General features: G+C 42.9%; 1 protein-coding gene across 3 annotated transcripts in view; it reads left to right on the top strand.

The window, feature by feature from the left end:
• Nucleotides 1–11,224, top strand: part of TMEM164 (transmembrane protein 164) — a 194,305-nt gene that overhangs the window by 155,433 nt on the left and 27,648 nt on the right. For all 3 annotated transcript variants that reach the window (XM_017847760.1, XM_017847759.1, XM_017847758.1), the window contains one exon: nt 118–196. In XM_017847760.1, the coding sequence (XP_017703249.1) occupies nt 118–196 (79 nt within the window). The remainder of the gene's footprint in view (nt 1–117; nt 197–11,224) is intronic.

Below are 11,224 nucleotides of genomic sequence, written 5' to 3'. Positions count from 1 at the left end.
TGGGGAAATGCGTGAGATTGCTAAAATATAGGTCCTAAACAGCAAGGGAGGTCAACTTTGGACTCTATTGAAATGAATGCTTCCTGCTCTGAAATACTTCTCTCCCTATCCTCACAGCTCCCCTTTGAATTGGAGATTTACTACATTCAGCATGTTATGCTCTACGTGGTACCCATCTATCTGCTTTGGAAAGGAGGTAAGGCCAGCAAACCACATTCCTATGCAACCCTCACACCTAGCCTCTCCCTTCTGTTTTCGGGAGTCACAGCCTCTTGGGTGCTTCCCAGGATCTTCAGCTGCCTCTTGGCTGAGTTTCTTAAGCAGGATTTATGCCGGGCGCCAGGAAGTGGGGAGATGGGAATGGACGAGGCCTGCAAGGGGTCTGGGGACTTTTTAGACCCATACTTCACTGGGTGACTATGGTGCTGCTGACTGCCTGTCACAGGGCCTGGGCTTTGTGTCTTGGTGGTGGCATTGCGTTTGCATGGAGCCCCCCACACTGTCACCCTCTTGTACTTGTGCCTTCCCCCTGCCTCAATGTGCAGTGTGGGGTAGAAGAAGAGAGTGAAACACTTGGTCCCCTCAAGAACAAAAGAAGATATGTAAGGGGCAAGAAGTCCAGGGACCAGGGCAATTATGGGATTGAGGGGAGAGGCAGGTGAAAGAGCACTGTCACCCATGTAAAAAAAACCACTGAAAACCTTCATTTGGTGAAGAGGGAAAGACCACCAAACTGGTAGAGGCAGCCTGGAAAGGAAGCTGATCTATTTGTAACCTCTCAGTGACCCTTAGATTATCCCTTCCCTCTATTGTGTAATAGACAAAAGGAAAGGGAAGTGCTTGTCCATCTAGGCTTGTTGTGAGAGCCACTCCTTCTCAGTGTTCTTTATTTCCTGAAAGTCCCTGTGACTGGAAGACATCCTCTTTCAGTTTTAGCCCCAGCCTCTCTATCTCAGTTGCTGAGACTTTTCTGCTCCTACCTCACTCCAGGCAGCAAGGGTTTCATTTCTACCATACTGAAAGTGGCATGAGGCCACATGGGCCCTTGAGCTCACTGGAAGATGGTCTGGGAGTTCTGCTGGACACTGCTGCTTCTTGGATTATGCGTGGATGCTCTAACTCAGGCATTCTGGCAGATCTTAAGATCTGGTGTGAGATAGCCCCAAGGACCGGTCAACCCAGGAACATATTACAAGATGGAGTCTGCTTATAGTCCAGAGATTTGCCTCCTGTACTTTGATTTCTATCAGTTCTCCATACTTGCCTAAATATTCTTTGAGACTGCTTTTACCCTGTGCAGCCACTTGGGGTCTCACGATGTCCAAAAACGCTTCCTTTTGATTTGCTGTAAAAGCACTATTTTCCCCACAAAGCTTTAAGGAAAGTCTGAAGTTCCAATATCCAGGAGATTTGTGCCATTTCTCAGGTCTGTCCCCTGTGGCACAGAAAACAGCCTCTTAATATTAAGTCTCAGAAATACACGCATTCTGAATAGAACCAGGCAGATAGGTGTTCCTGGGCCTCAGACCCGTGCTACTCATCGTTCCTGGCTTCTGAGGTGTATAATGGAAGTCCTAGCCAAATCTGCATGGCTGTTATTTAAACATATTTGTACTCTAAGGTCACCATAAAAATCTGTCGGGTAGCTGGGTTAGACTGGTCTGACATGGGAAATACCAAGTAGCCATCTTTCCTCCCTCCAAAAGAATAATCCAGGAAGCCACATCCTCAAGACTTGGCTAACTCTAAGATAATTGTATCTTCTTAGAGCAGATCCTCCCGGTAGCCCAGTTCCCTAAGTGGCAAGGGGAGAGATAGTAGGGCTGTAATGAGAGACAGTATGGTCTGTTATTGCTAATAACCCATAGATACCCTGGCGCAGTGAGGGTTTAGCTTGCAGCACAAGTGGAGTGATCTCACCAAACTGACTTTAATCCAGGACCTGAATGAGAGCATCTACCACTCCGCAGAAGTTGATGGGCCCCAGTACCTTCTATCTGGTCAACTTTGAGCTATTTTGAGGGCTCATCTCCCATCTCCCTTTCCAGCTCTTTACTGCCATCTGCTGTTCACTTGGGGGGAATTATGAGCATTGAGAGAAACATCTGGATTTCTTCAGCTTTGATCCCAAGCCTTGGACCTAGGCCTTGAAGAGGGAGAATGGATCTGAAGCAAGCTGTCAGAAGATTAGTTTTCTGTAAACCAAGAAAGCCGAGAGCTTGGGGTTTCTGTTCCCTAGAAGTCTCTTGTAATTTTGTAGAAATAAATGGCTTAGCAATTTTTACCCAATACAAAACAGCTCTCCTATAGGTATCTCCCATGCCCAGGAACCCTGTTTTCCTGAAAGGCAAGGTCCTGCTTGAGCATATAGTGCCTCTTCCTATTGTTTGAGGTGGGTGGGTAGGTGGCATCTTGTGGGAAACCCACTAATTCCTTACTCTTGTAGACCTTATGCACTGTCATAGTACATGGAACCTCTCTCATCCACACTGCTCTTTTCTTCCTCTGGCCCGTCCCTTCGTTTCCCTGTTTCCTTTCCTTCAGACTTGTTGCCCATGGTCCTCTGGAACTGCATTTCTTTTTTTCTGTGTTACAGTATTTTTAAATTTAATTTTTATTAGATGCTGACAAATTATGCTTTTATATATGTATAGGGTTCAAGGCGATGCTACACTATGTGTATACAATGCAGAATGATTGAATCAAGCTGATTAACAAACTATATTTCTTACAAACCACTCCCAACCTCACCAGCAGCTCCGCATGGGGCACAGAGCCTTCCTGTCTCTTGCCTGCAGCTTCTTCTAATGGAGGCTGCTCTTTCTGCCCTGCCCCATATGCTGCAGAGCCCCCTCTGTCTCTCCTAGAGCACTATCTCATCTGTATGTTAGGGGAAAAAGGCTTTCTCTTTTGCCATTCTCTCTCGTTTTTTTTATCACCACCGTCACTTGACCTCTTAGTCACTTCCCCCACATTCCTAGAAGTTGCTGGCCTGTAGCTCTCAGTATTTCCATTACAATTTGAGCCAACATCCTGAGAGACTTCTTGTAAGGACTTCCCATCCACCCCAGCTTCTCAAGGCTTGGGCTTCTGAATTGCAATGACCTCAGCATTCCCTTCCTTTCAGCCACCAGGACCTTGTTTTCCTGTAAAGCTCCTCTATATGAGAGCGTAACTGCTGTTATGTTCTTTCTTTGACGCAAATCTCCACTCCTTTCCTCTTCTTTTTTTCCTATTCAGCTTGTATCTCCATGACCTGTCATTGAAACTTTCACTAGCTCCTGAAAGCGTCTCACCTCCTTTGTCCCTTCCAACTGGGATCAGTGTTCCATCCCTTTTCAGTGTGCCCAGTCTTGGCCTACTGGAGGAACTCTTTCAAGCCATTCTGATTAGGGCCATGAAAATATCATGATACCTATTATAATTGTGCTGTTAACACTGTTGCTCAATTTATTTTCTGTCTGTGGTCAGCTCCTCCACATATTGCCTATTGGGGGAAACCCACCCCCGATATTCAATGTGGGTCCTTTTCCATTTTCCCTAAGTGTTGGCTGGTCTGAGAAATAAAGGGAAAGAGTACAAAAGAGAGAAATTTTAAAGCTGGGTGTCCGGGGAGACATCACATGTCGACAGGTTCCGTGATGCCCCCTGAGCCTTAAAACCAGCAAATTTTTATTAGCAATTTTCAAAGGGGAGGGAGTGTACGAATAGGGTGTGGGTCACAGAGATGACATGCTTCAAGGGCGACAAAAGATAACCAGGCAGAAGGTCAGGGCGAAACTAGAATCACTAATGAACTTCCATGTCCTGCAGTGCACGCATTGTCAGGGTTCAAGAGCAGAGAACCAGTCTGACTAGAATTCACCAGGCTGGAATTTCCTAATCCTACCAAGCCTGGGGCGCTGCAGGAGACTAGGGCGNAAAGGGGAGGGAGTGTACGAATAGGGTGTGGGTCACAGAGATGACATGCTTCAAGGGCGACAAAAGATAACCAGGCAGAAGGTCAGGGCGAAACTAGAATCACTAATGAACTTCCATGTCCTGCAGTGCACGCATTGTCAGGGTTCAAGAGCAGAGAACCAGTCTGACTAGAATTCACCAGGCTGGAATTTCCTAATCCTACCAAGCCTGGGGGCGCTGCAGGAGACTAGGGCGTGTTTCATCCCTATCTACATCTGCGTAAGGCAGACACCCCTAGAGCGGCCATTTCAGAGGTGTCCTCTGGGAATGCATTCTTTTCCCAGGACTGTTAATTATTAATATTCCTTACTGGGGAAAGAATTCAGCAATACTTCTCTAACCCATTTTCGGTAATAAGAGAAATATGGCTCTGTCCTGCCCGGCCCACAGGCAGCCAGACTTTAAGGTTATCTCCCTTGTTCCCTGAAAATCGCTGTTATCCTGTTCTTAAGGTGCCCAGATTTCATATTGTTCAAATACACATGCTCTACAAACAATTTGTGCAGTTAACAAAATCATCACAGGGTCCTGAGGCAACATACATCCTCGGTTTACGAAGATGATGAGATTAAGAGATTAAAGACAGGCTTAGGAAATCATAAGAGTGTTCATTGGGGAAGTGATAAGTGTCCATGAAATCTTCACAATTTATGTTCTTCTGCCATGGCTTCAGCTGGTCCCTCCATTTGGGGTCCCTGACTTCCCACAACAATTGCCCTCACAAGTCCTGTGCTAAATCTTTACTACCCTTCTCAAACTTCCTGTCCACTCTATTCAAACCTTCTGTTCTCTCCACCCTCGGTAGATCCCCCCTCTCCCCACAAATGACTGAGAAAATTGAGGTTTTGGGATGGAAATTTCCTCAACACTTATCTCTACCTCTGCAAGCTTCTTTACCCACATCCATCCCTATCTTCCTCCTTCTCATCCTGGAAGAATTGGTGTTCATTCTGTTCTGGCCAATAATACCCCTGTGTGATTAGCTCCCACCTCTGCAGCCTCATTCTATCAATTAATCACTTATGTACCTGGATATTCTTTTCCTTTCTTTCTTTCTTTTCTTTTTTTAGACAGGGTCTCACTCTGTCACCCAGGCTGGAGTACAGTGGTGCAATCACGACGCATTGCAGCCTCAACCTCTTGGCTCACGTGGTCCTCCCACCTCAGCCTCCTAAGTAGCTGGGACTACAGGCACATACTACCACACCCGGCTCTTTTTTTTTTTTTTGTATTTTGTAGAGACAGGGTTTTGCCATGTTGCTCAGGCTGGTTTCAAACTCTTGGGCTCAAGTGATCTTCCCACTTCAGCCTCCCAAAGTGTTGGGATTATAGGCATGAGCCACTGTACCTGGCCATTACCTGAATTTCCAACCCTTTCTTCACTGCTGGCTTTTCAGCCAATACAGATGTTCAAATCTTTCCCATTCTAAGAAACTTTCTTGCAATCCCATGCAACTCTGTCTTCCTGCTTCCTTTCACAGCTAAGCATCCTAAAAGAATAATCTAAACAATATTTTCTAAAATTTAGTTCTTTGGGCAAGACAATTTTTGTCTTATCCACGTAACGCTCTATGTTATTAAGTATGTAATACATGTCCTTGAATCTATTGAGTTTTTTTTAGCTAAAATATATAAACTTTCAAGAGAAGCCTCATAATATCCATGAGATTGTGACTTTCATTTACTGATTATCTATTTTAACACAGTTTATATACAAAACTATTAAAAATGAAATGTTTATATGTTTGCCACCTGAAATCACCTCACACATGGTGTATAACTTTGGGAGACACTTGGATCTGCCCTTGAGTTTTCTTCTCAATTACCCTTTATTCCTCAGAACATTTCACTGTGATAGTTAACCCTCTATCAGGCTTTTCACAGACATGGTGCTTCTAAAGATCGCCAGCAACATCTGTCTGACCAAATCGAATGACCATCTCTCAGTCTTTATCCTATGGAATGCTGCTGCATTGGATGGTATTGGTCACTCCATTTTGGAATGCTCTGCTTCGGGGCTTCCAAAGCTCCTCCCATTCCTGGCTTTCCTACCTCACCAATCATGTCTTCTCAAGTCTCCTTCACAGGTTATTTTTTCTCATTCCTCTGAGATGTTGATTTCCTCAGAGTGCTGTTCTAGGCTCACATCTTATTCTAATTCTCTGGTATGATTTTGCCTGCTTCCATGGTTTAACTGCTAGTCTGTCTAGTTATGGCTGCTACATCACTGTCTACAGCTCGGACTTAGAGATTCACATTCATATAGTTTACTCAACATCTCTACCTGAATGTCTCAAGCATATGTCAAACCCAACCTGTCTGTGTTAAACTCATTATCTTCCCTGTCAGCCCTCCTGCTCTTCTTGTGGTTCGTGCCAAGTGGCACCATCCAGTCACCCCAGCTAAAATCTTGGAATCATCCCTGCCTCCTGTATGCAATTCATCCGTTCATCTCACATATATTAACATATGACGTCTTCCTGCCAGGATCCACAGTGACCACTGGGGTGTCCTGATAAGCAAAAATCAGACACCACCCCTTGTCCCTAATAACATTTATAAGCTAGTGGTGGGGGGAGATGGGTATGAATCAAATATCACATGAATATATCGTTATGACTGAGATAAGTACTCTGAAAGAAAGGAACATGCCCTTATGAGAACTTAGAACAAAATAAGCTGACCGAGTTTGGGGGTTTGGAGGAGAGTTCCCTGAGGAAATGACATTTAAACAGAAATCCAAAGGGTGAGTTGGAGTTTATTAGGCAAGTACAGGAGTAGGGGAGGTGACTCCTTGTAGATGGGCAAAATGGCATGCACAACAGCACTGTGGCAGTGGGGAGCACAAGGCAGTTGGATGACATTGGGCCTGAGGGGCAGGCTGGGGTCAGATAGGAAGGCTTTGTTACCCACGGTCAGGGGTTTGGCCTTGATTGCCAAAGCTATGGAAAGACTGTGAAAATTTGAAGAAGTGGTATAACATCAGCTTGCTTCACCAATTGATTCTTCTCTGATTTAACTTATTTACACATTTTAATTCAAAATCTAAAATATAAAAGCCATACTATGAAAAATGTCTTTCCCGTCCCTTCCCTCCATCCGTATCATTCCCTGCTACAACTCGACAAGTAACTACCATTTTTGGTTTTGGCATATCCTCCCAGAGTTGGTTTTTTGCATATACAAGTACATTTAAAAAATATTTTCCCTCTTCTTCAGACATCCATCTTAAAATAGCAAATACACAACCATCCTGTTGTTACTGTTTTGCTTAGCAATATTTCTTAGAGAGCTTTCCATGTGAGCCCACAGGAAGCTCCTCCTTTCTTTTCTAGTGGCCTAATATTACATTGTGTGGATGATAGAATACACTATAATAAAAATGGCAAAGCTTTGATATAAGACAACTGTATGCCAGATATTGTCACTTTTTCCGTGCATTAACTCATTTAATCCCTATAACAACTCTGTTAGGAAGGTGTTGTTATTATATCCCTTTTATAGAAGAAGAAACTGGTACTCAGATAGCAAGTGACAGTCCCCAGATTTGAACCCAGTAGTATGGTTCCACGGTTCTTGCTTTTAATCATAACACAAGGTTACAACACTATACCATAATTTCTTTTTTCAGTCTGCTATTGATGGACATTTAGGTTGTTTCAAATCTTTTGATAATATAAATAACACTGCACTGAAGGACCTGGTACCTTTGCCATTTTGCATGTGTGCAAGAATATCTATAGGATATATTTCCTTAAGTGGTAATGCTGAATCAGAGTATATGCATTTGTGTTTTTATTGGATATTTCCAAATCCATAAAAGTTGTACCAGTTAAAATGTTTACTAGCAATATGTGAGAGTGTCTGTTTCTACACAGCTTCACCAAGTTGGATTTTTGCCCATCTGATGGGTTTAAAAAAAAAAAAAAGGTATATCAGTTCGATTTTAATTTGAATTTCACTTTGAGTGAAGCTAAGTGTCTTTTTACATATTTAAAACTGGCATTTGGCTGGGCTTGGTGGCTCAAGCCTGTAATCCCAGCACTTTGGGAGACTGAGGTAGGCAGACCACCTGAGGTCGTGAGTTCGAGACCAGCCTGGCCAACATGGTGAAACCCCTCTCTACTGAAAATGCAAAATTAGCCAAGTGTGGTGGTGCATGCCTGTAATCCCAGGTACTCGGGAGGCTGAGGCATGAGAATTGCTTGAACCCAGGAGGTGGAATTTGCAGTGAGCCGAGATTGTGCCACTGCACTCCAGCCTGTGAAACAGAGTGAGACTCGGTCTCAAAAAAATAAAATAAAATAAAATAAAATTGGCATTTGATTTCTTCTTCCTTGAACTACATGCTCCTATCACATGCTCATTGTTCAATTGTGTTGGCTTTTTTACAAAATTTGAATCCTAAGAGCTCATTATATATAAATATTAACAGTTTACCTTTTATGATATGAGCTACAGATATTGTCCTTAGTTGTGTTTTCTTTTGACTTTGCTAATGTTTTATTCTTGCCATGCAGGATTTTAAAATTTCTTTTTCTTCTTTTCTTTATTTTTCTTTTTCTTTTCTTTTCTTTTTTTTTTTTTTTTTTCTGAGATGTAGTCTCACTCTGTTGCCAGGCTGGAGTGCAGTGGCGTGATCTCGGTTCACTGCAGCCTCCGCCTCCTGGGTTCAAGCGATTCTCTTGCTTCAGCCTCCCAAGTGGCTGGGACTACAGGCATGCGCCACTACACCTGGCTAATTTTTGTATTTTTAGTAGAGACGGGGTTTTACCCTGTTGACCAGGATGGTCTTGATCTCTTGACCTCGTGATCTGCCCACTTTGGTCTCCCAAAGTGCTGGGATTACAGGCATGAGTCACCCTGCCCGGCTGAATTTTTACCTTTCTATGTAATTTATCTTTTATTTTATGGCATCTGTATTTAGAGTCATGGTTAGAAAGCCCTTCATTACTCCAAGGTTATAAAAAATATATATCCCATATTTTCTTCTTGTATGTTTATAGCTCCTTTTATATTTTTTTTAACATTTAAATCTTTTATTCACTTGGAATATATCCAGATATACAGTGCAAGAAAAGGATCCAACTTTATTTCCAGCTGACTTCCCATTTGTCCCCACAATGTTTATCAAATAGTCCAACATGATCCAATCTGCTTATGGAGAAGATCATGTTAGCTGCTGTGTGAAGAAATCACCGGGTCCTCCTGCTCTTACCTCCTAAATATTTCTCAGACTCATCCCCTCCTTACCATCTCTAGGACCACTACCTTGGGCCAAACCTTGCGCATCTCTTCCCTCAATGATGATAACTGGCTCTGTGTGATCTCTCTCCAGCCAGCCTCCTTTGCTCCCCTAAGCCCATTCCTGGAGCTTCCAAAGCGATTTCTATAGCTCAAATAGGATCATAGCACTTTGTTGTTTGGAAGCTTTCAGTGGCTCCCCATTTTCCCCAGTGCACAAGTCCGTATGACCTGGTACCCTACCCCTTCTCCAACCTCATGTCTTTATACTCCCTTCTTTGTACTGTACACTGTGGTGATACCCAAATCCTTAGGGTTCCCTGAGTATGTTTTCCAATTTTCATGCCTCTGTGTCTTTGAAAATGCCATGACTTCTGCCAGGAATGCTCTTCTCCAGCTGTGGGCCTGGGAAACATTCATTTCTCAAAGCTCACCTCAGTAGTTACTTTCTCCAGGAAGCCCTCTGTAACTATTCTACCCCAGCTCCCTCCAGCTGCCTCTGTTCCTTCCATTGTTGTCATCCTCACAGTGTAGTCTTTACATGCTGGTCTCCCTGAGGACAGGAATTTTTCATTTCTTCTTGGTATGTAGGTGATGAATGAATGAATGAATGACCTTCTTTTCAGGGATATCTTCATGTACTGCAAATTGCACATAACTTATTATACATCTTACAAGCTAATGTTTACTAGGCACTGGGTTTGTTACATGTGTGATCTTGATCTCATTTAATCCCCACAGTGTCGACTAGACTTGTGGGAGTACATCACGTGAGGCCCATGACCTTGAATGAGAAAAATAATCACATCTTTATGTCCATTAACTCCAACTGAAATACAGTCATCTCTCGGTATCCATGGGGAATTGGTTCTAGGACTCCCTCGACCACAAATACCAAAATCCAAGGATGCTCAAGTCCCTAATGTAAATGACATAGTATTTGCATCTAACTTACACACATCCTCCTGTATACTTTAAATGAAGCTTGTCTAACCTGTGTCCTAGGATGGATTTGAATGTGGCCCAACACAAATTTATAAACTTTCTTAAAACATTATGTTTGAAAAAAATTTTTTTAGCTCATCAGCTATCAGTAGTGTATTTTATGTGTGGCCCAGGACAATTCTCCTTCCCATGTGGCCCAGGGAAGCCAAAAAATTGGACACCCCTGCTTTAAATAATCTCTAGATTACTCATAATACCTGATACAGTGTAAATGCTATGTAAATAGTTGTTATACTGTTTTTTATTTGTATTTTTTTACTATTGTTATTTTTATTTTTAAAAAACATTTTTGATCGGTGGTTGGTCAAATCCACAGATGCGGAACTTGCAGATATGGAGGGCCGACTGTGTGGTACATCCTTTAGTAAGGAATGTAGATAACAAACCACAGTTACATTAGCAACACTTGGCATGCTGTCATTAATGTAAATTACACATATTTTCCTCTTATGTTACAGTTGTTGCAGATATCTCAAAAAATCATTTGCATTCATCATTACCTCAAAATTTAAAAACAGATGTGCCTTTTAAAAGCATTTTGATAACTATATTTCAAGACGATTGTTTTCTTTTGTAATCCTATATATTCTATTTCATATACTTAAATACTTTATTCTGAGAGGGAGCCTTTACACTTCCCCGAACTGCCCAAGGAGTGCATAGTATCACCAAAGTTAGGAGTCCCTTTACTAGAGTTTATTATATTTTATTTTTTGAGACAGATACTCTTCTGTGACCCAGGCTGGAGTGCAGTGACCTGACCTTGGTTCACTGCAACCGCTGCTTTTCGGGTTCAATCAATTCTTGCACCTCAGCCTCCAGAATAGCTAGAATTACAGGCACGTGCCACCACGCCTGGCTAGTTTTTGCATTTTTAGTAGAGGTGGGGTTTCACCATGTTGGCCAGGGTGGTCTGGAACTCCTAGCCTGAAGTGATCCGCCTGCCTCTGCCTCCCAAAGTTCTGGGTTTATAGGCGTGAGCTACCGTGCCCGGCCTGCACTAGAGTCTAAACTG

Source organism: Rhinopithecus bieti, unplaced genomic scaffold, assembly GCF_001698545.2.
Source record: "Rhinopithecus bieti isolate Rb0 unplaced genomic scaffold, ASM169854v2 scaffold_30476, whole genome shotgun sequence".
In the NCBI taxonomy this organism is placed as follows: Eukaryota; Metazoa; Chordata; class Mammalia; order Primates; family Cercopithecidae; genus Rhinopithecus; species Rhinopithecus bieti.
This window is presented reverse-complemented; position numbering and strand designations above follow the sequence as displayed.